At 49.1% G+C, this 26,888-nt stretch overlaps 1 protein-coding gene across 12 annotated transcripts in view; it reads left to right on the top strand.

The window, feature by feature from the left end:
- ADAMTS3 (ADAM metallopeptidase with thrombospondin type 1 motif 3) overlaps window positions 1-26,049 on the top strand; it is a 98,484-nt gene extending 72,435 nt beyond the window's left edge. For 11 of the 12 annotated variants that reach the window (XM_027698438.1, XM_027698440.1, XM_027698435.1 and 8 more), the window contains 18 exons: window positions 9,010-9,200; window positions 11,307-11,390; window positions 11,498-11,654; window positions 12,225-12,330; window positions 12,715-12,858; window positions 13,261-13,393; window positions 13,822-13,935; window positions 14,574-14,719; window positions 15,472-15,647; window positions 16,488-16,621; window positions 17,055-17,178; window positions 18,216-18,296; window positions 18,969-19,132; window positions 19,266-19,431; window positions 19,841-19,973; window positions 20,408-20,615; window positions 21,800-21,917; window positions 23,928-26,049. In XM_027698438.1, coding sequence (XP_027554239.1) covers window positions 9,010-9,200; window positions 11,307-11,390; window positions 11,498-11,654; window positions 12,225-12,330; window positions 12,715-12,858; window positions 13,261-13,393; window positions 13,822-13,935; window positions 14,574-14,719; window positions 15,472-15,647; window positions 16,488-16,621; window positions 17,055-17,178; window positions 18,216-18,296; window positions 18,969-19,132; window positions 19,266-19,431; window positions 19,841-19,973; window positions 20,408-20,615; window positions 21,800-21,917; window positions 23,928-24,478 — 2,930 coding nt within the window. In that variant the 3' untranslated portion in view covers window positions 24,479-26,049. The remainder of the gene's footprint in view (window positions 1-9,009; window positions 9,201-11,306; window positions 11,391-11,497; window positions 11,655-12,224; window positions 12,331-12,714; window positions 12,859-13,260; window positions 13,394-13,821; window positions 13,936-14,573; window positions 14,720-15,471; window positions 15,648-16,487; window positions 16,622-17,054; window positions 17,179-18,215; window positions 18,297-18,968; window positions 19,133-19,265; window positions 19,432-19,840; window positions 19,974-20,407; window positions 20,616-21,799; window positions 21,918-23,927) is intronic. The other variant, XM_027698434.1, reaches the window with a different exon arrangement.
- The last annotated feature ends 839 nt before the right edge of the window (window positions 26,050-26,888 follow it).

Raw genomic sequence — 26,888 nt, 5'->3', positions numbered from 1 at the left:
CAGCTTCATAGAGAGAGTGTGCTACTGAAGGGGCACGAAGTGCTTCGTGAAGTGTCATTCCACAACTAAATGGCATTTTGGATATTCACGCATTGTGGTGAGGTTCTAGCAATAATGTTCAGATGTATTCAAATTAATTTTAACATAAGAGGTGGACATTTATGGTTTTATCTGAATGGCCTTGAGTGTCAGGAGGGAGAAGGTCGGTTCTGGGCAGAAAGAAGTACTAATTCCCTATGGAAGATGCCTCCAGCAGACCTCACCTCCCATGGCAAGCAGCAGGGATGAACCTTGCCGGCAAAACTTCCTCTCCTTAGTCACAGCTTTTTCAGGTCAGAACAGGAGAATTTATGATTATGACTCTGTGCTATTTTGGACGGGATCGAGATGGGGAAAAGGAGAGGGGAGTGATCAAAATATCCTGCGTGGAAACAGTGTGAGTTATATTCATAACACATCTGTGCGAGGTGCAGGCAAGGCTGGCGCGCTCGTAGGAATCTGGGGAGGTGGAAAGGAAAAAAAAGTGCCTCGTTGTGTAAGAGTCTATATGAAAAAAAGGGAAATACTGAGGGGGATGGATCCATAATGAAATAATTCTGTGGCAGTTTCTGAGGGCCTGTGTTTGGGCCTTGCAGGAAACTCTTCCCCTCCCTGAATGGCGACAGGAAAGCACAGGTGAGACTCTCATGTTTGCAAACCAGTTCTGTGGTGTGACAGTCAAAATTAACCCTCCTAAGCTGCCTGTTTGCTCTGTTTTTCCCTGAAAATCAGTGTCTGTAATGTCGGGCTGTGTGGTTTTTATAAGGGTATCACACTCAGGTTGTACTCTGTGTAATTATAGCCAGAGGTGTGGGCAGGAGAGCTCTGCTCCATAAGGAATTGGGAGGTTTGAGAGCTGGCTTTCAGTTCAGGATTGCTCCCTCCCTGTCAGCCCTTCCAGCTTTAAAATCCTCTCTTCCAGAAGATGTGTGACTAGGAGAGAGCAGAGGCTTTGACTGGCTTTCTGTGATTTCACAAAATCTGCCTGTGTGACATTGAATATTATTTTGCCACAAAGAACCAGAATTTGTCAACCTATCTGGAATATATTTATAATCCCCCACTCCATCTTCAGTATTCTGACCAATTCTTATGTATGAGTTAAAAAATTAAGCTTTTCAACTTGTGATGGGGTTAATGGGCAAATGAAGTTCTGCAAAACTTCAGTTTCATATACCTTAATACCTCAATATTGTAATGTACCATATCTGTCTAAATGTCGTGCATGTATCTCGTAGGATCATGGAATCCTGGGCTGGTTGGGGTGGGAGGGGCCCTCCCAGGCACGCAGACAGGGCTCTGCTGCTGCCTGGCAGTGGTGGAGGAGCCCTCCGTGGACGTGGCCGGTGTCGCTGCAGGTGCACGGGCTCATCAGAAGGCCGGGCTCCAAAAACCAGCTGTTGGCCTTTGTCCTGTTAGAAGGTTGGAATCCACTTAGTGCCAACTGAGCAATTAAGGACAATTATGCTTTCAGCTCCATTAGGGAGTCCCGGGGCAGTGAGACCTGGGAAGGAAGTGAGCCGTTGTCGCACACCCGCGCTCTGTGACTCACTAGCACTGGCAGGGCGTTTGAAGTTCTCTTTGTCTCGGTAATATGGACTGCAGAAATATTTTCCCACATTTTTTTCCAGTTTTACACACTCAGTTATTCCTTTTATGTCAGTGAATACTGTGAATTCCATTCTCCTGTCTCCTTTAAATGCTGATCTCAGCATAAACCATTGGACATCTGTGTCTGCCTGTGGTGTTCCCATCCTTGGCTTCCACCTGCTCTGGTGGCCATGCAAGGGAATCACACTGAGGGTGATGGACTCTAATTTTACCTTTTATACCTGTGAAGATGTTCACTGAGTTTAGAATGGAGCCAGGCCCAGGTATTCCTTCTGTTTTACCTCTTCTTTGAACGTGTGAGACCTGGAAAGAAATTGCTTCAGTCCCACTAAATTCAGAAATCTCCTTCGATTTCTTTATGTTCAAAACTTCTGGCTTTGGCACTTGGACAGAGTTTCATCTCTTCCCTTCTCCACTTCTCATTTGGCCTTTCAGAGTTCATGTGTTCAGTGGTTGGACTTGATGGTGTTTTCCAGCCTTAATGATTCTCTGTTTTGTAACAGGTCGAATGTCTACTCCAGCCAGTGTCCTCTAGATTGATTATCCAGATTCTGGAGCTCCATCATAAAGACAGGTCGGGGGAGGACTGCCAGGGCAGCGGGCAGGACGCAGGTGCCAGTGTTAACTGGTGCTTATGTTGTGATGGTGGTGGTCTGCCCTGTCTCTCGGAGACTCTGGAGAACTCGGAGCAAGTCAACGAGAAGCGTGTTCATGTCTCTTTGCTTTTACAGGAAAAGCATTCAAAGCACCTTTTTTGGTCTTCCACTGTTGCCACCAAAGTGTCCTTCAGCAGTTTTGCAGTAGCAGGTTGCCATGCCCCACCTTGTCACCGCTGACGTTCTTCCCTTGGATTTTTACAACGTGTTTTCAGTGTGGGTCATTAATGGAAAAGCTGAGCTGCCCTGACTGCTCCTGGCTTTGCTCTCCAGCTGGACAGCACTTCTGGCTCAGGCCAGGTGGGTCATGCAGAGCCCTTCAGCTGAAGCTCTTCAGCTTCTCCATAGGCAGGAGAATGCAAATCTGTCCCGGAAAAGAGCAAAGACTGTTCCCTGAGACTGTTGTGAGAGATTTCCCCTTGCATGGCTCACGGTGGGAGAGTTTTCTCCCTGAGTGGATCAGACTGGCAGGCCTCCACCACAGGGATTTTGTGTCATTTGTGGGGCTGCTCCAGAGCACAGATTTTCAGATATTTAGGTGAACTATTAACCTGCACATTGGTGGCTTGTACAAGTCCTTCCTCAGCAACTGGCAGGCTCCATCCTTCATCCCCAGGAGCTGGGCAGGGCTGTGTCTGTGCTGCTGTGTGAGCAAGGCACAGCTCCGTGCTCGGAATAATCCCCGTGGAAGGAAGCGGAGCTCTGTCCCGAGGTCCCGCTGTTGTGTCTGGACAGTGTAGCTGGCTTTGCCGACTTGCAGAGGCTTAAGGCAGATAAGGTGATGACTGGAGGGTAATTGCTGTTGACAGTAGGCACTGGGCTGCTCTGTGACAAGCAGGGCTGTGCCGGGGCCTGCACTGGCCGGGCCGTGTCCTCTCACACCATTCCTGTGGCAGTAACAGGTCCCACGTCTGTAGGAACACATTCCTTATACAGCTTTTAAAAATAAGCAGCTGTATGTAGACACAAGTCTCCCTTTATCCCAGAGAAATGAGCAACTCAAGGAGTTGTTAGTGCACTCACTGTGGAAACTGCCCCAGTTTGCCCCACTCTTTGCCACTGAAAATTCCTTTACTGGCTTGCCCAGAGGACCTGTGGCTGCCCCATCCCTGGAAGTGTCCAAGGCCAGGTTGGACAGGGATTGGAGCAACCTGGTTAAGTGGAAGGTGCCCCTGCCCATGGCAGGGGTTTGGAACTAGATGGTCTTTAAGCTCCCTTCAAACCCAAACCCTTCCATGGCTCTCTCCATGCTTTCAACCAGCTGGCAGAAGCTGGCTCAGATGCCAAGGACTAAGGAATCCAGACTGGGATTGAAATAATTTTAAGGCCTTGCTATAACTGCTTAGTTAATGAGCACTGAGGGGCAGCATCTCTGCCAAAGCAACTTCCTCAAACATTGAAAGCTCATAGTAGTGGTCAGCTGCTGAAAACACCTGTTTGAAGAGTTTAGACCCTGGAACTCCTCTGAAACCTGTTGGAATCTCAGGGAAGCTGCCTGAAAATGCTGAGAGCTCAGGCTATCCAGCACTTCTTCTTCCAATAAGTTCTGAATTAGCAAATAAATTATGAATGCAGCCTGTGCTTTCCAAATGTGATGGGCTTTAGGGGTACCCCCCTTTTTGGGTTGCTCTGTCCTTTTATAATGCATTATTCCACTTAGGAATCTGAGGATGCTTTAAGTGTGTGCCTTTGTGAAGTAAAAGTGATTTTGGGGTTGATGTAATGATACATGAAGGCATGAGTGCTTTTCAGGTTGTTAATGCAGAGCTCTGATGTTCCTGGGAGATCATCTGACTTATAAAGGCGGGGACTCAATGCTCTTAGGAGCTGGAAACTTTGGAAGTACAGGGCTGGCCACTTCAAGCTGTAGGAAATAAGCCCTCCCATACTCAAACTGGGTTTGGTTCCAGCAGCCCAGATACCCAGGTGTGCACCTCAGCAGTGGGCCGGGCTGCACATGGTTGCTGACTTACTCTTTCTCCTCTGCAAACTGAATTCCAGAGCCTCTGCAGATGCTTTTTTCTTACTTCTGGACTTTGATACAGCTGATGATTTTGCAAAATGGGACTTTTTCGTGTTATTTTTCACCTTTTTTTTGCAGTGGTGTTTAAAGGGCTCCACTGATATTGAATTGCAGAACTTGGTGTGGCGTGAAGTGACAAAGGAATGGATTTGCTTGGTTTATGTGTGTCTAATCTGTGACCCACAGACTTCTGTGTGTCCTCTTTTTGTATGTAACCACCAGCAGAAGGTGTCCCTCAGGTCTCCTAAAAAGCCAGACCCAAATGCTCGAGTCTTCTTCATATATCCCAATAAATTATGGCCTTTATCCAACAGAATATTCTCCTGGGATTAAAGTAGATAGATTCCGTTTACTGCTGGTAGAGTCTCTGAACTACATGTGTAAGTTGCTCCACTGGAGGAAGAGGGACAGCTTGTAGTAAAGACCTGGAATTGTCAGGAGACTGTTTTTATTACATTTTAGGAGATGCAAAGTCCTTCAGAATTCAGAGTCAAAGCAAGACTCCAGCCCTACCCACGATCCATGTAACCAGGGGGTTCCCCTTTCTGTGGGGAAAAGGGAAATTCCATAATTAAGTCTTTTGAATAATGACATGTAAGAATATATTTTTAACCTGTTCTAAAAAAAAACTCTAGAAACCAAAACTAACCAGCAAATCATCTGTACCTCCAAAACAAAATTATGATGGAATTCTTGCTAAATATATAGAGAGAGAAATAAAGAAATGTGAAAGGGGAGGATTTTTTGCCACTAGGAAAGCAGAAATGGCTGGAGATGTGGTTTATAGTTCTAGGGTAACTGTCTCTTGGCTAAGTTGGCTGTTAGGGCTAAAACCCAGCTAAAAATAAGGTGCAGAGCAGATGAGCCAGGGCAAGGCCGGGCAAGTCCCGAGGCCGTGTTAAGCCAGCGCGGAGCTGTGATCTGGTATTAGTGGTGTCCAGGCGAGGTGGTGCTGTGTCCGTGGGCTGTGCAGAGAGCAGGCTCTGGGCTGTCGCTCGGGGGCTTCTCCTCTTCGGTTGTTCAATGTCTCCCCTCAGCTTTTCATTATTAGAGAGCAATAGCACTTATTCCCAACAGGCTCGGTTTGATCCTGAGCCTTATTCCTCATCTTTTGCTTGCATGTTAGAACCTCACAGCGACATTTCCACCGCCAGCGCCATCACTACTGCATTGCCACAGGTCTAAAAGCACTTTCACCAGCAATCAGGTAAGTGCAGAGCTGTTGCAAACTGCCCAGGTGGTGTGTCAAGCGTGTTCTGCAGCACTGAGAACTCTGGAACAGGCTGAACTTCCTCCTTTCTTTTTGTATTCCCAGTTTCTGGTCATGGGATGGAAAAAGAACAGTTAATAGCTGACCTAAATTCAGGCATATTTAATTATAGTTTCCTTAAGTTCTGGCTATGTTCTGTGTGTGTTTGCTGCCAGGTATGGATAACCTGCAGTCCTAGAAAGCCTCATGCCAGGTAGGGAAGTGATGACAAGAAAATTATGGGGTAAAATCCCAGCCATTTCCACTGGAAAAGTTTATCCCGAGTTGGCTCTAAACATAGTTCAAATACATAGAGGATGATGCCTTTCTACGTGGCTCCCTGAGTGTGCCCTGGCATCGAGCCCTCGTGTGAGTGAGTGCTCAGAGCTGGTTTTGCTGACGGCGCATGGAAGGGAAGAGCCTTCCCGTGATGTCAGAGCAAGGAACACAGTGCAGGAAATCTTCCATTCTTCCCAGAATCATTGTGCAGCTGGAATTGCTCAGGTACCAGAGAAGCACATATTTCATGGAAGCAGTCAGCACTTCAAAATAGTTTGTTTTCTCTTTTAAGTCTAAGAACAAAGTGAGATGGGGTCTGTGTTTGTGGCCCATGGAGGCTGTGCATTTCACAGCTAATCCTGCAGAGCCCCAAGATTCAGACCTTCCTGTAATCCTTGTTTGTTTGTAAATCTGCCAGTCACTGTCACTCCCAAGAGTGGAAGAGAACATAAGCAGAGGTAATTCTCCAAGCTTAATGATTCTCAGGAAGGTGAGAGATACCCGGGCTTCTTATGAAGTCACAAGAACTTTTTTTCTCTCTTCATTCCTCAGTGTGGTGAAGTTGCTGGTGTCTGAACCGGCTTGCTGGCATTTTTATTTCCGTTAGGAAATGCTTTAGTGTCTGTCCTCCTCTGACACCAAGACACCTTTACAAGGGGTGACACCACCACCAAACCCTGTCTGCCACATCCTGAGACCCTCACAGGAGCAGCAGCACTTCCATGCCCACGTGGTGGACAGCATCCAGGTGATGGGGACTTGGAAATAATGGATGAATGGTTGGACTTGATCTGAAGGGCCTTTTTTAACCTCAAGGATTCTGTGGTTCTATGACAAGAGATTTGTTCTGGGTTTTTTTTTTTTTGGTTTGGTTTTTGCTAATGCTCCAATAATTGTTCCATGTGCCTTGAGGGGAATGTTAAATCCGATGTTCTCCTCTGTGTCACTGCACTGTGTTTCTGCAGCAGCAGAGCTGGCTTGCTTTGTGTTATCAAAATTTCTGAGATAATATTTATTTATTGTGAAATATCCCAGAGAGATGCCCTGCAGGGGCTTCTGGAAGCACTTCATGGATACAGCCTTGAACACACAGTGAAACACGGAGTAAAACTGTGTATTTTTATGGCCAACTGGCGCGGTTGGGGTCGCTGCAGAGACAAACTCTTTCCTCAGCCCCCAAAAACAAACAAGCAGAAGTTTTGGCAGCAGTTAAGCAAACAAACTCTCCTCCAGAGACGCTGACAGTATTAAGGCCCTGAATCCAGCGTCGAGACTGCAGGTCCCAGTGTTGGTGCTCCACATGGGAAGGGGCTCGGGGCAGGGTCCTTGGCACAGGACACATCCTTCTCACGCCACAAAACTGTGGTGGTAGCATTAGAAAGTCATTTGATGCTTCTGGAGTAAAAGGCAATTTCAGGCAATTCGTAAGAAAAGGTGAGGCAGAATGCATAACTTGCCAGAATTTTGTTTCTTAAGGACCTTATAAATCAAAGCCCACAAGTTCCAGCCCATCCCAGAACCTAATGAGGACGTGCTGTCATCGTATCTTAGCCCTGACAACCTGGGTGGTTTCTGCTGCCGATCGCTCCTAATGAGGCAGTGCCAGCAGCACCACACAAATGTTGCATGTACACAATTCTTCTGGAGATCAGTGAGAATTCTGTTGGAACTGCTTGGAATCTGCATTTGAACTAAAAGATTCTTCTTTTCTTCCCTGGTTTTTCAAAAGGCACACTTGAAAATAAGCCTCAGGAGGCAGCGACAGGACGGACTGGCCTAGTTTCCTTACTTTGAGAACTGCAGAATGGAATTTTTTAGCAGCTGCAGAAACACGTCTGTCAGTGGGGACTCTTTATACATTAACACACTCTTCGGCAAGGGACTTAAAATTGATCTCAGTTGGTTCCAAACCGATTTCTCATTAGTTTAATTTTGAATTAGTGAAGGTGTGGATCTTCCCTAGACACTTTTCCTAGCTCTATATTCAGGAAAAGGCTAAATTAAGCAATTGAGCAAGTGAGCACATAGGAGGACCATATATACAGGGATGGATTTAAGGGGCAGTGTGTGTGTGGGGGTGTGTGTGTATATATATAAGGGATAGTGCTGCTATCAGTGTCATTTGTAGCATAGAATTCAGCCCACGTGTTTTACAGTATAAAATAAGATGGTGAGTCTCCCATGTGAGCAATGCTGAGGGTTCTCTTCAGGTACAGAGAGGTTTGGCTGATGGCAGCGTTGATGGAATTAGATTTGGTCAGATCATGGCTTTTTTTAATAGCACGGAAAGAGCTGTAGTTCCATTCTTCTACAGTTACACTCCAGGAAAGATGTGCTGTAACTCAGAATAACCGTTTCCCCTGGCACGAGAGCACGGGCTGATCTGTCCCTGCTGATACCATCGGGATGTAAGTGATGCAGGTGACCAGCAAAATAAAAAAGGAAGACATAACGAGCCAGCTAATTCCAGAATGAGATTAGCACGGATTAGTCTGTCTAGCCCAAATCCCCAAACAGCCAGACTGGTTCTGTGTGCTTCTTCACTGTTGCCTCATGTGTTGTCTTTCTCCCAAGTAACAAATGTTTGGACAAGAGGAAACAGGCACAAGTTGTGCCAGGGGAGGTTTAGATTGACATGAGGGAAAATGCCTTCAGAGAAAGGGCTGTCCAGTCCTGGCACAACTGCCCAGGGCAGTGGTGTCACTATCCCTGGGGGGATTTAAAAGCCATGGGGATGTGGCATTTGGGGACATGGGTTAGTGGTGGCCTTGGCAGTGCTGTAGGAATGGTTGGACTTGATGGATTTAGGTGCTTGGCCGTGGATGCACACTGCAGCCTTTGAAACAGAGCTACTGGCAGTACGTGTAACCTGGGATTGATCCTCATTGTTTGACCCTGGAGGCACTGAAGTGCTGGGTTATGGAAAACAGACAAGAGAACGGATCAGCCGCTTGTGTTACCTGGTATTTTTTGGGCAGGGCACAGCAGTTATGGAGAGGACCCACTGCTTCACTTCTCAGCTGGGTTTCGCCTGAATGCTGTGCTTGGCAGCAATTTTTGGAAGTGGAGCTAGTCTGTGATATTCCCACTGGTGTGCTATCCCAGGGTGGGCATTCTTGAGAGCACTGACTGATACCTGACTGTCCTTGCAGGGTCCCTCCTGGGAGCACTGAGTTCCCTGCACGGCCACATGGAGCAGCAGCTGAACGAGACCCTGCGGCGCCGCCGGCACGCGGGAGACGACGACCACAACATCGAGGTGCTGCTGGGGGTGGACGACTCCGTCGTCAGATTCCACGGCAAAGAACACGTCCAAAACTACCTCCTCACCCTCATGAACATCGTGAGTATCTGCCCCAGCTTGTTTGGGAATGGGAGCTGCTCTTGGGGAGCTTTTGGAGGAGCACCTGGCTTGGGAAAAATAGCAATGGGATCATTTGGGCTGCTACTGGATATGGATTTCTCTTTTCAGGATGTTCCTTTCTTTCATCTTTTTCAGAGCAGTTTTCTAGGGCATGACACGTTCAAGGGTAATTCCAAGAATTTGGAAATAGTTGAAAAACAGTAAGGAAAAAATGTAAACTTGATCCATTTCTAGTAATTCCGAGCTCCTCCTGCAACGCAGTTCTAAAGAAAACCTGGCCAAAAAATAAACATGTAGAGAAAAAAGTGTTTTAAACCCCCTGTGGCTCTCTTGACAGAGCAAACCTCCTGGCAGTACAGGTAGAAAATCTATCTTAGAAACTGTGGGATCGTAAGGTTTTTCAGGAAAGAAAAACAGCCTCCTAAGGACAGAGATGAGGAATAGACTTCCCATTAATAATGACTTGATGGACATGGGAATGATTCTTGTATGTTTTACACTCACCTTTTCATTCCTGGAATTTTTTTTAAATAATTGCTTAGGCTTGCAAATAATCTAAATTCGAGAATTTAGAATTTGAGAGGAAAAAATTATCCCTATATGAATTTAACCCAACTAATGTGTTTTCCAGAATAACTCAGGAAATAATTTCTTTTTTCCCATGTACCCCATGGTACATCAACAATAAAGCTCCATTGCACATTATTGCAGAATACTGTCTTTCTAGTTTTAAAACCTTTATAACTCTGTGAGCAGGAGGGCTGATCCATGTCCCAAACCGCTTCCATGTTTTTTACATGCCTGAGGCTCCATCTACTGGGAGCAGCTGTAGGGCCAGAGCCAGGATGAGCTGACACCTCGCTGCCCAAAGCCATCCAGAGGATGGGATAAAAGGGGGTTATGGGGAAATCTTGAAGACTTGAAACCTTAGGTCGGTTCCAGGGTCCTTTTTGTCTCCAGGGAAGTCACTCCTGTCTCTGGAAAACTCCCTGTTGTCTCTTGGCACAGGAGAAGTTGTGAACGTTTTTCTGGCCCAGCCCTTTGTGGGAGTGATGCTTCTGCATGAAGGGAAGGAAATAGGAGAGGAATAACTGACCTTTGGGATAATTGCTGCACAGGACAGGCAGCCTGAGCTCTGTGCTCATTCCCTGTCCCACTGTCCTGCTGACACTGCTCTCAGCCCCAGGGATTGCATGTTTAAACCATGGCCTCAAATCCTCATACCCACAGTCTGGAAACCTCCCAGTGACCCTTTTCCCTGAGGGGAAGAGGGAAGTTCTGTTTAGCCAGACTGAAAAATAGAAACCCTTCTAACTCCTGCTCAAACCCACCAGCCTCTGAACAGCGGTGTTTATTTCTCACCAGTTGCCCACAGCATAATATTTATTTTGTTTTTAAGGGGATGAGGAGCTTCATTGAGGACCTGCAGATGTTTCACACTCTGGTGCCAGGATATTTCTCACCTTCCCAGACACAGGGAAGGGCCTCAAAGAAAGACAATTTTTGGTCCATCTGCATAATTCTGTTTTTCTAACTTCCACAAGGCCTCTTTCTAGTACAGAAGTGACCACAGAATTCTCATTGATCTTGAAAAAGTAGGGCAGCAGCATTAATTGCTTTCTAAAAAAACTACGCTTCAAAACAAGAAGCACTGGAAGTGTTCCAGGCTGGGTTGAGCGGGGCTTGGAGCAACCTGGTCTAGTGGAAGGTGTCCCTACCCGTGGCAGGGAGGTGGAACGGGATGAGCTTTAAGGTCTCTTCCAACCCAATGCAGTCTGGGATTCTGTGATTTGCAGCGTTTGAACTTCAAGTCTTTTCCCCGGTCCCCTTTTCTTTGGGCCCTGATCCATGAAACTTAAAAGGGAACCTTGACATGTGCTTCCTAAAGTTCCATATGAGGGGGTATGTGTTGATGGGAAGGGAGTCTACATTCCTCAATGTGTGGAAATGATCCGAGACTTGAATCCTCCTCTGAGAGGACTGTAGTGGAACAAGCACTTGAAATAACTACTCCGTGGCCTTGGAAGTTCCTTTGGTGCCATCAGTGGGTTGTTTTCTATTTAATTTTCCCTCTTTTCCCCTCAGGTGAATGAGATTTACCACGACGAGTCCCTGGGCGTTCACATCAACGTCGTGCTGGTCCGAATGATCATGTTGGGGTACGCCAAGGTCAGTGAGCCGGCTCTGCACCTTCATCTCCTGGGCAGAAAATCCACAGTCGTGTGGATTCCCTGCCTGTGGGTGGAGCTGCTGGGTCTGAGGTGTTGCTCCTTCAGTCCATCAGCCTGATCGAAAGGGGGAACCCCTCGCGCAGCCTGGAGAACGTGTGCCGCTGGGCCTATCAGCAGCAGAAGGCGGACCCCGGCCACGCCGAGCACCACGACCATGCCATCTTCTTAACCAGGCAAGATTTTGGGCCCGCTGGTATGCAAGGTAATGCAGCTGACCTGGAGCAGAGCTCTCTGGGCTCGGTGTTTCTTGGCTGGTGTCTGCCAGAAAAGAGGAAAAATTGGGAATTGCGTTGTTAGCGCTTCCTGCTGTTCGTTCCACAGGCTTTTTCAAAAGCAAGGAGACCTTGCCATGAGTCCTTGCCCTTTATGTGCAACTGTAGGTTTAATTTTTTTACTTGAGAGTTGTAAATAAACACCTCTTTACTCTCTCCAAGTTCCTATGTGTGCAGGCAGCACTGGGAACATTCGGTATACTTGGTGTTCCACTTCCCTTTATATTATTGCATCCTTCACTGCAGATTTCTGTTTATAGACATCCCAGCCACTTTGACACCTGCATCCATCTTTGGGACTCAGGGAACTAATGCTAATGGGCAGGATTCCCCAGGTGTGGGTTGTATCAGGGCAGGCACGGGTCAGGCTGAGAAGCTGGGCAGGCTGCCCTGGACTCAGAGAAATTATAGCTTTTCCTGAGGAAAAAGAAGTTTATTGGGGGGTCTCATTTAAAATCCACATCCTGGGCACAAGACTCAGCCCTGGTGTCTCTCCATAGGATACGCTCCTGTGACGGGCATGTGCCACCCGGTCCGGAGCTGCACCCTCAACCACGAGGACGGGTTTTCGTCAGCCTTTGTTGTTGCTCATGAGACTGGGCACGTGTAAGTGTAACTTTTACAATCAGATCACAACAAAACGTGGTGCTGCACCTCCTGCTTGCTCCAAGGGGGTTGGGTTTAATGGCTCTATGGAAGCTGTCCTGGTTTTATTTCCATCCCCTGGGAATGCAGCAGTGGTTGAGGCAATGAAGAGACAAGTGGTGGAAGAAAAGAAGGGGAGAGAGAGGGGGAACTTGTTTTCTCTGGGGTGAGGGGAAGGTCAGGAAGGCACCTGGGAGGCCCAGCAGAGACAGGAGCTGGCTGTTTGTCCTTCACTGCTTTCTCCTCCCCAGCTGCCTGTGCTGGCGAGTCAGACTTGGCACCTCTTGGAGAGCTGTTTCCTTACAGTTGTGTCCCAGTGGCTCTGAGAGGTATTCTTTGTTCCAGGCTGGGCATGGAGCACGACGGGCAAGGGAACAGATGTGGGGACGAGACGGCGATGGGCAGTGTCATGGCCCCCTTGGTGCAGGCCGCCTTCCACCGCTACCACTGGTCCCGCTGCAGCGGCCAGGAGCTCAGGAGATACATCCAGTAAGGCCTCCCCGCTGCACCCGGCTCTGATCCCTGTTTTTCCAGGCCCTTTTTCCCTTCAAATCTGTGTCAGAAAGGCTCTAACCCATGAACGCTGTGTGCTTGTAGGGGGCTGTCCCACAGCCCATCTGCTGGGGATGGGAAGGCAGTGGAAAGACCCCTCTGACTCCAGTGGGATTTGGAATAGGCCTCTGATTGTCATAGAATCCCAGAATGGTTCAAGTTGGAAGGGATCTTAAAGCTCATGTGTTTCCAACCCCCTGCTATGGGCAGGGACACCTTCCACTAGACCAGGTTGCTCCAAGCCCTGTCCAACCTGGCCGTGACCACCTCCCAGGGCGGGGCAGGAATTAGGAGTATACATTTGTTCATGCTGTTTTTTTTCCGTGTCTCTTCCCACAGTTCTTACGACTGTCTGCTCGATGACCCTTTTGAGCACGACTGGCCCAAGCTTCCTGAGCTGCCAGGCATCAACTATTCCATGGACGAGCAGTGCCGCTTCGACTTCGGTGTGGGCTACAGGATGTGCACAGCGGTACGTCCTGGGGGGGTCTGGCCTGACTGGGGAGCTGCAGTGTGTCATAACTGAATAATAATCATTGGGGGGCAGTTAATGGAGTATTTAAACAGAGCTCTGAAGAGCAGAGGGATACTTATGGGGGAAAGCCAATCCTGTGGGATAATGGGCAAGTAGGTGGCAGCACAGTCCACGTGCCACAGACTGGTGGGAGTGATCCCGAGGAAGAAAAGGAAAAAAACCCCTCAGTTTCCTCCCACTTCTGGCTGTCTCCTTTCTTGTCACTGGCTCAGGGCTGGGGGATGCAGGGAATAAGCACTGCCCTGAAGATACAGGACTCACTGGTGTGTGTGAGATGGATTGACGGAGTGGGTTGGATCCTTATCCCAAAAACTGTAAGTAACTTCAGGTTCTGCATTTCATCTTCTGCCTCTTGTGGGTTTCAGTTCCGAACCTTTGATCCGTGCAAGCAGCTGTGGTGCAGCCACCCCGACAACCCCTATTTCTGCAAGACCAAGAAAGGACCTCCCCTCGACGGCACAGAATGTGCCCCTGGAAAAGTGAGTCTGGGCTTTTGCACCGTGTTTGGCTTGGGGAAAAAAACCAACAGTGTTTTTCATCTGAGGTGAAGGGCACAGAGAGAAACAGAGGGAATTGCTCAGCCTCTCTTGGGTTGAGCGAGAGGATGGGAAGAGAGGGGGCTGTGCTTTCCTACTAGGATATTCCATGAGCTGTGCAGGGTCTGCTGTCACATGTTTTGGGCATAGAAACCCCAATGGAGGTGTAACCCATTCTGTGACCCTTTTGTTATGTTTTTTGGGTTCTTTCCTGCAGAGTGTCCATCAAGTGTCTTTAGGAATCCAGGGAAGCAGATGATGCCATTCCTGTGGGGTGGCTGCTCAGAGCTTGTGGTCCAGACCCCATGTGGCAAATGTTTGTGTAGGCTGAGGAGTAGCACTTGATTTTTCTCTTTAATATCTCCATTAGTGAGTGTCCTACTGCCAATCCATTTTTAGTTATAAAATTATACTCAAATACTTCTTTTTTTAGCAAATTCCCTGTATTTTGGGGTATCGGAGAGTCACTTTTACAATCTGAGTGTGCCCCAGGCAGCAGCAAAATGTTCCTGTACTGTGATGATGTGTTTGATTTGGGCTTTGTGTCTGTTCTCACCTGTTTCTTGCCCCAATTACCTCAGTGGTGCTACAAAGGTCACTGCATGTGGAAGAACACCAACCAGCTGAAGCAGGATGGACACTGGGGACCCTGGACCAAGTTTGGCTCCTGCTCCCGGACCTGTGGAACTGGGGTTCGCTTCCGCACGCGCCAGTGCAACAACCCAATGTAGGTCTGGGGGTTGCACCCTCCTGGGGGTCTGGGGAGGGGCCATTTGAAATGGTAATTAGGGTTCGGGTGGAGATTCTGTTCAAGACCCTGGAAATTGGACCATTTTCATGGAATCAAAGAATTTCACAGAATCATAGAATCATGTAATGGTTTGGGTTGGAAGGGACCTTAAAACCCATCCAATTCCAAACCTGCCCTAGACATGGACACCTTCCACTAGATATAATTATATACTTTTTTTTTTAATACAGTAGAGCTACATTACATTAATTATTATTAACTGTACACCAGAACTGTATGAAGAGTACATGGAGTTCTATTTATTTTTTTTATGTGACATATTTCTAGGGGTTTTGGGCTCTGTAAAGAATTAAATGGGAAGCAAGCCTTGGAATGTAATAGAAGTGGGTGTACACATCATACAGAGGGAGAGGTTGTAAATAATATGTATTAGTCATCCTGGAAATTGTCAGAAAGAGTACCAAGCCCCCCAGGGTGCTCAGAATCGCACTGGAACTGTGGGATAAATGGATATAGAGTTTTACTCTCGAAGGAACTATGGGAAAGGCTACAATTTTAACCTGAGTAAAACCTATCTCAGAAGCCAGGCTTAAATTACCTGAAAATAAATCTGATTTTCTGAAAGATGAGGACCCCATAAGTTAAATTTCACCTAAACAGAGCCTTACTCCCCTCACAAGGAAGAATTTCTCCCTAATGAGAATCTCTGGAATGTTTTCTCCGCACAGGCCCATCAACGGAGGTGACGACTGCGCCGGGGTCAATTTTGAGTTCCAGCTGTGCAGCACCGAGGAGTGTCCGAAGCACTTTGAGGACTTCAGGGCACAGCAGTGCCAGCAGCGCAATTCCCACCTGGAGTTCCGGGGCAGCCGGCATCACTGGCTGCCCTACGAGCACCCCGACCGTGCGTCCTGCTCTGAGCCTTTAGTGCCACTTGAAAGGGTTTGAAGCCATTCCCCTTGGCCTGGATATCTCAGGGACAGGCCCAGAACTCCCAGAAAAGCAAATTAGTTGGTTTTTCCCCCTACCCCTTCTGTTTGTTTTGTCTGAAAATCACCAGTTTGGCCCTAAAGCCCAGATTTCAATCCCCAGATTCCCTGCTCTGACCCAGATTTCCAATTTTAAACCGAAATTACTCATTTCCCACGCAAAATTGCCCATTTATCCCTAAAATTGACACTTTTGACCCTAAGTTCCTCAGTTATGTCTAAAAATCACCAGATTTGCCCTAAATCCCTGATTTTAACCTCCAATTTCCCTCTAACCCACATTTGCCTTTTTTACTTTTAAATCCCCCCATTTTCCCCCAAACATGCCCCTTTATTCCCAAAATTGACCTTCTTGCTCCAAAATTGCAGAATTACATCCAAAATCATGAGGTTTGTCCTAATTTCCAATTTTACTCCCAAATCCCCAGTTTTACCCCCAAATTCCCCAGTTTATCCCTAAAATTCACCTTTATGACTCCAGAATTGCCGATTTATATCTAAAATTGACCACAAGTTTTGCCCTAAATCCCCGGGTTTCCTCCCCAGATCTCCCCATCCCACCCAAACTTCCCCATCTCCCCCAAATTCCCCACTTGTTCCTCCCCAAACCACCCTGTCCCACCGCTCTGGCCCCGTCCCCATTCCCAAACCTGCCTGTCCTTTCTCACTCCTCGCTCTGTCAGCGGGATATTTTTTGGGAGCACACCTGGATCACTGTCCATCCATGCAGTTCCTTCTCTTCCCTGGCTCCACAGCTCCCAAGAGGTGTCACCTGTACTGCCAGTCCAGGGAAACAGGGGATGTGGCTCACATGAAGCAGCCGGTGCATGATGGGACTCGCTGCTCCTACAAGGATCCCTACAGTATCTGTGTCCGTGGGGAATGTGTGGTGAGTGGCAGCTGCTCCAGGGGCAACCAATGGGAACAGCTCAAGGGCAGAGAGAGACTTTGCAGATGTCTCTAAATTCCATATTTGCGGCATCGCGTTCCTCTTAATTCCTGGAGATTTAAATTAAATTAGAGAACAGCACAGACCAGTCCCGTGGAAATGCTCCACTTCTCTTCCACTGATTGTTTCGTATTATGGAATCCCAGACTGATTTGGGTTGGAAGGGACCTTAAAGCCCATCCAGTGCCACCCCCTGCCACGGGCAGGGACACCTTCCACTAGCCCAGGTTGCTCCAAGCCCCGTCCAACCTGGCCTTGGACACTTCCAGGGATGGGGCAGCCACAGCTTCTCTGGGCAACCTGTGCCAGGGCCTCACCTCCCTCACAGGGAAGAATTCCCTCCTAATATCCAGTCTTTCCCTTTTTTCTGCAGAAAGTGGGCTGTGACAAGGAAATTGGCTCCAACAAGGCTGAGGATCAGTGCGGGGTCTGCGGCGGGGACGACTCCCACTGCCGGACTGTGAAGGGGACCTTCACCCGCACCCCCAAAAAGCTCGGTAGGAATAACATCTGCCTGCAGCTGGACGGAGTTCCTGGGGGCTCTGGGCTCTGTGTCACGCTCATGGACATGGGATAATGCCAGAGTCCTTCAAACTTTGACAGTAATGGGCTTAACACCACCCCTTGATCCCATTAAGGGTAGGCTGCTGCTCATCAGCCCCTGACTACGGGTGGATATGGAAGTGGTGGAGGTGTTCAGGGAATGCTGGTTGCTTTTCCCTAACTTTGGCAATCTGGTCATTAAAAAGACTAATAGACCTCTTCCAACAGGGAAACATTTAAGCAAGAAGTGCCAAAAAGAGTTTTGCGTTTCTGGAAAATGAAATCTGCAAGTATGCAACTTAAAAGTCCCCCACAGATTGTCACTGGTCCGACTTCCACTGACTGGTCACCTTGGCCAGATGTGTCCAGATGCACTGTAAATGCATTTGACCACAATGTAAATTATATTTTATGCTGGTAAAGTGACCCCCAGTCACTGGAATGACTGGATTGGTCTCCCAGGGCATTAATTCCGAGCGTTCTGTTTAAGGGAAGAGCAGAGGATTCCTTCCCTTGCCCAGAGGAGCTCACAGTGTTTCCCTGTCTGGGACAAAGGAGGCAGAAAACACACTGGGTCAGTGCAAGGGCTTCTAACCCAACAGCCTGGCTGAGGAGTAATTTGGGAAAATTGTGAGGAATATTTGTGTTTGTGCCCTCACGTGCTGAGGAACACGGGGAACATCTTTTTACCTGAGTTGTGGATAGATCCAGCCTGTAGCAGCATGGCTGTAAATATTAAACTGATCCTAGCTGGGAAGTGGCAAATTGTTCTGTAACTGGTGTCTCTTCTCTCCCTGGAAGAGAAGAGCCCAGGGAGGGCTTGTCCCACATGTTCCAAACCGATTGGCTCCGTGTCTCCCAGCCCTGCTCTTCGGTTGCTGGTGGATCCCTCTCCTGCAAGCAGAGCTGGGCCGTGCCCTGCGCTCCTGACCATGGCTGTTCCTTTCTCTTTCCATCCCTGCTGCCTCCACTGACCCTGCACGTGCCAAAGGGTACCTTAAGATGTTTGATATCCCTCCTGGGGCTCGACATGTGTTTATCCAAGAAGACGAGGCCTCTCCTCACTTCCTTGGTAAGTGTTTCTCTGCTCAGGTTTGGTTTGAGCCCCGAGGAGAAGCACAGGGCGCTCTTGAGGGAGAACCCGAGGGATGAGAGAACCCAGAGAAGGGGTTGGGTAAATGTGGGCTTTCCAAATGGCATGGTCAGGGCTGAGTCCTGCAGTCTCACACTTCAGCAAACAAACACCTACTGCTCATTTAAATCCTCCAAAATATTAAACTGACCCGAGTTTGCATGTTTACTAAGCAAATATTGTCACATGGAAATGGGCACTGCTGAGATGAATCAAATTCAGTATCTTTAATTATTATTATGATGTGTTGGAAAAAGTTGTATGGAAGAAAAGAATGGGAGTCCATATTTAAATGGGTGTTGGAATGGGATAATCCTTAAGGTCCCTTTCAGTCAAAACCATTCAGATTGCTAATGAGTTGGCTCCTAATCATCATTACAGTAATCCCCACTGTGCCTGGCTGCTGAGGTGTGCTGCAGGAACCCAAACCCAGGCTCTAATTCCTCATTCTTTGCTTATGGATTTTGGCATCTGGGACACACCTGTGTGCATAGAGGAAATTAAAATGGGATGAAAATCTGGCATTTTCACAACTTGATGGAAATACCCCTCCCTGTGCCACCCCAGTTGCTGTGGTGGAGGCACAACAGGCTCTGCTCTCACTCCTCCCAGCAATCAAGAACCAGGCTACAGGACACTATATCCTGAACGGGAAAGGGGAGGAGGCCAGATCCCGATCCTTCATCGACCTGGGCGTGCAGTGGGAATACAGCATCGAGGACGACATCGAAACGCTGCACACGGACGGGCCTCTGCACGACGCCGTGGTGGTGCTGGTGGGTGACGCATCGAGCCCTGGGAACACAGGGCTTGGGGTCTGAAAGGACCTTAAGGATCGTTCAGACCTCAGTGGCTTTACTTTGCAGAGCAGTCAGTAACAGCTCTGGGTTTGTGTCTGGTTATTTGTAGATCATTCCTCGGGAGAACGACACCAGATCCAGCCTGACTTACAGATACATCATCCACGAGGATTCGGTGCCGACCATCCACAGCAACAACGTGCTGCGGGAGGACATGGACACCTTTGAGTGGGCCTTGAAGAGCTGGTCCCAGTGCTCCAAACCCTGTGGTGGAGGTGAGCAAGGGATGGGGCACCTGTAATAAGGGACAAATTACAAAAAAAATAGGAGGAAGGGAATGATTTAGGATTCTTGGCGTTCCTTTTTTAACAGCAGCACAAGCTGTTAAATGCCTGAAGTGCCTGATTGTTCCCAAATGTCACACTTCCAGCTTAGGAAGGAAAAGGCCTTTTTAGATGTTTAAATTCAGCCCCCAAAGCCACCTTGGAAGTCCAGACTCAGACACCGATGCTCCTGAGCGTTCCCTGTATTCATGGTGTGTCCATGGCTCTTAGGCAAAGAATGGGCAATGCAAACCCCAAAATATATTGTCTTGTAAACCCATTTAATAGGCCAGGAAACTCCTATTTAACCAAACATTCTGACAAGCTGTGGTTTTCCTGATTTCTCTGACACGTTTCCCAGGGTTCCAGTACACCAAATACGGGTGCCGCAGGAAGAGCGACAACAAGATGGTTCATCGCAGCTTCTGTGAAGGCAGCAAAAAGCCAAAGCCCATCCGAAGGATGTGCAACCTGCAGGAGTGCACGGAGCCCCTGTGAGTGCAGCCAGGCACAGAGAGCAGGGATTGCTCCAGCCACGTTGGGTGGGATGAATCTGGTGGGATGCTGACGACTTTCCAGCCTGGAGGATATATGTAGGAGGATATATTTCCTGGAGGAAATATGTAGGGGAATTACACAGGTAGAGTGTAAGAATGGGTACTGATCTGACTGGCTGGTTATAGTATATTTAAATTATATATATACACACAGATATATATATACATTTACATCATAAAACCTTGGAATGGTTTGGGTTGGAAAGGACCTTAAAGCTCATCTCATTCCACTCCCCTGCCATTGGCAGGGACACCTTCCACTAGGCCGGGTTGCTCCAAGCCCCATCCAACCCGGCCTTGGACACTCCAGGGATGGGGCAGACACAGCTGGACAACAGGTATGATGGTATCTGACTCCATTTTCCTTTTAGCTGGGCAGCAGATGAGTGGGAACACTGCACCAAAACCTGTGGGAATTCTGGTTACCAGCTCCGCACGGTGCGCTGCCTCCAGCCTCTTCCCGACGGCACCAACCGCTCCGTCCATGCCAAGTTCTGCAGCGGGGATCGCCCTGAGAGCCGCCGGGCCTGCAACCGGGCACCGTGTCCTGCACCTTGGAAAGCTGGACCCTGGTCCCAGGTGGGCAGCAGTGCCAGGGGCTGGCTGGGACACAGGGATCTGTGCGCAGTGCTGTGACACGGAATGTCCTGAACTGCCCCTCAGTGTCTGGCAGTGCTCAGTAATCTCTAGGGGAGAGAATGAACATACTGAGGTAAACTGAGGCAGTCAGTTGTGAAAAGGGAGGGAAATTTCTGGAGGTAAAACTTGAAATGATCTGTAGGGTAGAGAATGAACATTTGGAGGTAAAAATGAGGTAATCAGCAGTGGACTGGGAGGGAAAATTTTTAGAGTGAACTTGAAGTAGTCTGTAGTGCAGAGAAGGAACATTTTGAGGTAAACTGAGGCAATCAGTAGTGCACAGGTAGGGAAACTTTTGGGGCTAAAATCTGAGACAATCTCTAGGGAGAGGCTGAACATCTTGAGGTAAGCTCGAGCAATCAGTATTGAACAGGTCAGGAAATTTTGAGGGGTCAAATTTGAGGTCATCTCCAGGGTAGAAAATAAATATTTTAAGGTAAAAATGAAGTAATCAGGAGTGGACAGTTAGCGAAATTTTGGGGGATAAAACCTGAAATAATCTAAAAGTAGAGAATGAATATTTTGAGGTAAAAATGAGGCAATGAATGGGGGACAGGTAGGGAAAATTTTGGCAGGAAAATCTGAGGTGATCTCTAGGGGAGAGAAGGGACACTTTGAGGTAAACTGAGGCAGTCAGTCACGGACAGGTAGGGAATTCTGGGGAGGGGAAACACTTGATGTAATCTCCGGTGTAGGAAACAAATATTTTGAGGTAAAAATGAAGTAATCAGTAGGAGTGATAACTTTTGAATTAAACTTGAGGTAGTCTATAGCACACAGAATGACTACTGTGAGGTAAACTGAGGCAATCAGTAATGCACAGGTAGGGAAAATTTTAGGGTTACATTTGAGGTAATTACATGGTAGAAAATAAATAATTTGAGGTAAAAGTAATGTAATCAGTAGTGGACATCTATGGAAAATTTTGGGGGTTAAATTTGAGATAATCTCCAGGGCAGAGAATGAACATTTTGAGGTAGAAGTGAGGTAATCGGTAGTGGACAGGTAGGGAAAATTTTTGGGTGAAACTTGAGTTCCTCTGTAAGGTACAATGACTATTTTGGAGGGAAGACCTTAGTTCATCTGTGTGGTCAGTCCTAAGCTGTCCCCTCTGTGTCTGGCAGTGCTCAGTGACCTGCGGGGAGGGGACCGAGAGCCGGCAGGTGCTGTGCCGTGCTGGGGACCGGTGCGACGGGGAGCGGCCCGAGTCCGTCAGGGTTTGCCAGCTCGCTCCCTGTGACGGTAAGAGAATGGGTGGAAGGGCTGCAGTGGGGGGAACAGTTCCTGCCTGCAGAGCACAGTGCTGGCAGTGGGGTCAGGCACAGAATCCAGCTTTTTTCCTGTGTTCGGTCTGGCAAATTCTGGATGTCACAGCTCTGGGCGGTTGGTGCTTCCCTACACTGGGGTCTCTCCTGTACATGTGCACAAAAAGGGTTTAACTGCGTTAGCCCAAGTTGTGCTTGCACAAATTGGGGCCAGAGATGAAAGTCCATCCAAAGCAAACCCTTCTCAACTTCTAAATTCTAGGATAATTCTACAAGCTGCTAATTGAGGGAGCAAAAATACAGAAGAAATGGAACCAAGAGCATTAATAGGGTTCCAGGGAATCCCATTATATTGTTCTCATAGAATTTTTAGCAGATTTTTAAGCTTTATAGGACAACAATGCATTTCTTCCTTTGGATTATTCACTCTGTAGGATTTGGGGTTTATCTGGATTTTAACTCCCTCACAGTGGCGCTGACACTGACCAGGAGCTGGTAGGAAAAACAGCCAGAGCTCCTGGCAGGTACAGAGTGTTTTCTGCCAGAATGGGTCCAGCTGCTGCCCACCAGCCTGGCCAGGATAGGGAATGGGGGACTGAGTTGTGCAGAATTCACCTAAAAAGTAAAAAAAAAGGGATTATATGAGTATATGACTTGCTTCAGAACCTGCTGGAAGTAGAAGAGCACAACCGCAAATCTCTGCCCTGTGGGCGGAGTCATGGAATCTAAACCAGTGTAAACCAATACCCCAAAATGAACCGTGGGAGAACAGGACAAAATAAAGGTCACTGTCACTATGGAAAGGCAAAAGGAATTGTTTGGGACTTGGTTTGTTGTTTTGGGGTGATGCTGGTTGCTGTGATTTATAGAATTCCACACATTTGACTGCCAAAATTTCCCAGCCCAGGGGCTTTCACTGATGCAGCAGCAGGAAAAACATTGTTTTCTATGTGGTGCCAAGATTTGGGTTTCAGTACCAGCTTTGCTAGTTTAGAGGAATTATACATATAGCCCAGAATTCCGTGCTGAATGCCTGCTGGAATAGCCTCACAGTGCCTCATGGAGCACGGATATTCCCCTGAAGAGCTGCTGCTTTAATGCCAGGTTTGTCAGGAACCAGCAAAGGATTCAAGGAAGCTCATAGGGATCAGGCCAAAGACAGGTTTATATTCCATAGGATCTGCTAATTATAACCATCGTTCCCCAGCCCCACTGATGTCCCTGTGGGGAACTTGGTACCGACTTCCCTGGAATTCAGCTGATTTTCACCCCCCGATGTCAGGCTCCAGTTGGTATTTTAAATCAGGAGAAGGTGGTGGCTGTACACATTCCTGGCACATGGTGAGGCAGCACCTGTGCACAGGTGAGGACGTTGCTTCATGCAGGAAGCTGATTTCATTTCAGAGCCTCGGGAGTGGCCTCTGGAAGTTCTTTTCCCAAAGGAAAGGGATGCACATGCCTGCTTTCAGGGCATCTCAGGTCTGACCCATCTGGTAACACTTTCCATTAGTTCTGCACTTCCAGTTGGTCCCTGGAAACTCCAAACTTCATCCAAACAGAACTTTATGCAACAATAACCTTTTATTTTAAGGCATCTCGAAAGGCTCTTGCTTGGGATTTAATTTTTGTGAGTGAAGGTTCCCTTGGCTTTAATGCTACTGCTGAATGATGTCCTCATGCTGGAAGGGCAGGGATTTGGGCTGGGTAGGATGTACCTGGTTGGTGTGTGGGAGCTCTAGGAGGTTTGGCACTGGGAATTGCTGTCTGAGTTCCTTGCAAACACAACGTGCCGACATTTCCAAGTGCCAGCGGGTTTTTTTGGGGCGTTGGTGGGGTCTGTCCAGGGCAAAGCTTCTCAGGGTGCCTGTTCAGAGCCACCCATGGCTGAGGAGCCGTGGGCAGACCTTTATCTGTGCCCGTCCGAGTGCTGCCAGGGCATCCCGGTGCCCATGGCCGGGTTCCCATCCCCAGGATGTTTGTTTTGCAGACGAGCCCTGCCTGGGAGACAAATCCATCTTCTGCCAGATGGAAGTGCTGGCCCGGTACTGCTCCATCCCTGGCTACCACAAGCTGTGCTGCGAATCCTGCGGGCAGCGCAGCAGCACCTTCCCACCTCCCGGAGCTGCCAGGACCGAGGGGGACACACCGTTGGATCCGGGCAGCCTGCCGAGGGCTCCGCCAGTGCCCACCCCTGCGGTGCCCCCCCGGGCTCAGCTCCTGCCCAGGAGCAGTTCCCTGGGCCGGCCGCCTCCATCGACAGAGGAGGCTGAGTGGCACATCCCACCCTCCAGCCCCGAGCCTAAAGGCACCGGTGTTCCACACCGGAGAGCTCTTCCGGCTGGGAAGACTTCCCGGCTCTTGGCTTTGCTGCACCAGGCCCCTGCCAACAGTAGCAGCCTTGGCCCTCGCAGGGCTCTGCCTCTGGTGCCAGCGGAGAACGTGGCAGCAGGGGCTCCTGCACCAGCCAGGACCTCCGGGAACAGCGAGGAGCACCTTGGGAAGCGATGGCCTCCAAGGGCCGGCCCTGTGGATCGATGAACAGGAAGGCTTGTGGAGGACAGCCATGGAAAAGGGGCTTTTTTGGGCACTCCGGGGGGGGATTCCCTGAGCTCTGGACACTCCAGAGTGCACTGTGTGCCCTGGGCAGGACACTGCAGGGCACAGCTCGTCCCCTGGATATACAAAGGACAAGAAGTGCTGGTTCACTTTCTGTTGCTCCGGCCTCCTCCTGCCCTGTGTTCCCTGCCCAGCTGGGATGCACAGAGGAAACCCAAATAACATTCCTGGCAGGGAGTAGGAGTCGCTGAGGGCTCCGTCCAGTCTGGGCCCAAAGGCGGCCCTGACCTCACCCTCCCCCATGATTTTGGGTTCCAAACACTCACCTGGAGGAAACACCCCACTGCAGGCAGGACCAGACAGCAACACTTGACAAAACACCTTTGCCACGGACCAAGGGAGCCCTCAGGACTTGTTTGGCTCATCTATCCCTGGAAAGGGATGTTGCACAAGCACCTTTGCAGCCGTTGAGTAAATCCTGGACAGGGCGGGAAATCAGGGTTATCATAAGAGTTTTGTGCTGTCACACAACTGTTTACCTGTGTTGTTCTGCCCCATGGACATTCCAAGGGGCTGGTGTTTAAAGCAGCATTAGCATAAAAGGAGGGGGTTCATTTGCATAGGAATTGAACTGCTGGCACAAGGGGCTTGGGGGGTTTGGGGCATCATCAGTGCGATGCTTGAAATACGGAAACCCTGTAGATACTGCAAGTGCTGTCCTGGTCCCAGGCCAAAGGGGTTCCCAGCTGCTCCCCACGTCTCTGCTGAACCAGCACCCAGAGGCAAAACAGGTGCCTCCAAGACTTCAAAGAGAGGATTTTTTTCCTGACAGGAAGCATGGATTTCAAGGCCTGAGAGATGTTTCTTTCCAGCATGGTTCACCTCCAAACCTCCCCGAGCACGGCGCATCCGACTGCAATCGTTAATTTATGCCAATCCCCACCTTGTCTCAGCCCCACCGGCCACGCTCCCTCCGGCCCATTGCTGTAAAGGACTTGTAGGGGAGTGAGAGCTACAGATATTTATTAAAAAGTGGATTTCTTGACAGTATTTTATGTACTAAATATTTACGCCGAGGGCAGGTGACTCTTCTTTTTGCCAAGATCAAATCCAGAGATGGAATTAGATGCTGTGTTGTAGGGACAGAATGGAAATTTAAGCTACTAAACTGCTGTAGAGAAATGGTTGATTTATATTCTTTAAAAATATGACAGGGTTTTGTCACAGGCCTCTCATTTCTCAGTGGGCTATTAAAGTTTCACATGCAATTGCTGCCCCCCTGTAAGGAATCCCCAGGACCAACCCATTTAATGCTGTGAAGTGATTGGGGCCCCGAAGATCCAATTCTGGCAACATCCTGGTGCCCCTGTGGGTCCCTCAGAGGAAAGAAGGGTGGCAATGGCTCAGCAGAGGTTTCCAGCCCCCAGTGCAGATAATCCTTGGACCTTTGGATTTCCTTTCTTCCAAGCTCATTGCTCAGTCTGTCAGGTGTCCACTCCTGATGCTGTGTGTGTATTGGGGAGCACATGACAATAAAACCTTCAACATCCCAAGTCTTTCCCTGCTTTGACTCATGTGGCAGGGCCTGGTTTTGGCATTTTGAAGTTTCCTCTTTTGTAGCCATTTCCATTTCAGGCAGGACCCTCCCCATCTGGAAAAAAAGATTAAATATTTCAACTGCACTTCCACAAACATGGGTTTTGCCACTGGGGAGTGTGAGTTGCAGAGCAATGGGGGGAGAGGAAGGAGAGGGTCAGATCTCACCTGGCAGGTGCTGTCAGACAAGCTGCACTTTATTGATTGGAGGGTAAAAAGTCACTGTTTGAAATTCCATGAGTTCTGAGGGCATGGAGGGAAGGGAGAGCTGAAGGCAGAGCTGGGACCAGTCTGTGCCCGACCTGCGGCACGGTCAGTGCCAGCTCCTGGGCCAGGGGTGCTCACGGTGCTGCCCGACGGACACAGGGACAGACAGGCAGCTGCTCGGGTCATGTGCCCCCGGGCGACCCCATGACCCCCCTGCGCCTCCCCCAGACAAGACGCCAGTTGTGATGCACGTGGTGACCCCGTAGTAGCTCTAGGGGGTCCCAGGTGACTGCAGGTGGTCCCAGGTGCCCCCTCCCCAGACCAGAAGATGGACACGACGTATATGCTGACACCCCTGTGCCCCTCGGTGAGCCGAGCGAAGGCTCCCCCTGGCGAATAAAACCCGGGAACTGCGGTCCCAGCGCGCCCCGAGGGCTCTGCCTGCAGTGCCGGGCGGGTTTCGCCAGACGGCGCCACCGAGCCCGTTGGTGCCGCAGCCCCGCCCCGCTCCCCCCGCCCCGCAGGTGCCGCGCAGGGACCGCCCCGGCCCGGCCCGCCCCGCCCCGCAGCCCTTTTCCCGAGCGCCGGC

Source organism: Neopelma chrysocephalum, unplaced genomic scaffold (genome assembly GCF_003984885.1).
Source record: "Neopelma chrysocephalum unplaced genomic scaffold, ASM398488v2 Primary Assembly neopelma1_128, whole genome shotgun sequence".
NCBI lineage: Eukaryota > Metazoa > Chordata > Aves > Passeriformes > Pipridae > Neopelma > Neopelma chrysocephalum.
Note: the sequence above shows the minus strand (reverse complement) of the source record. Positions and strands in the feature narration are given on the sequence as shown.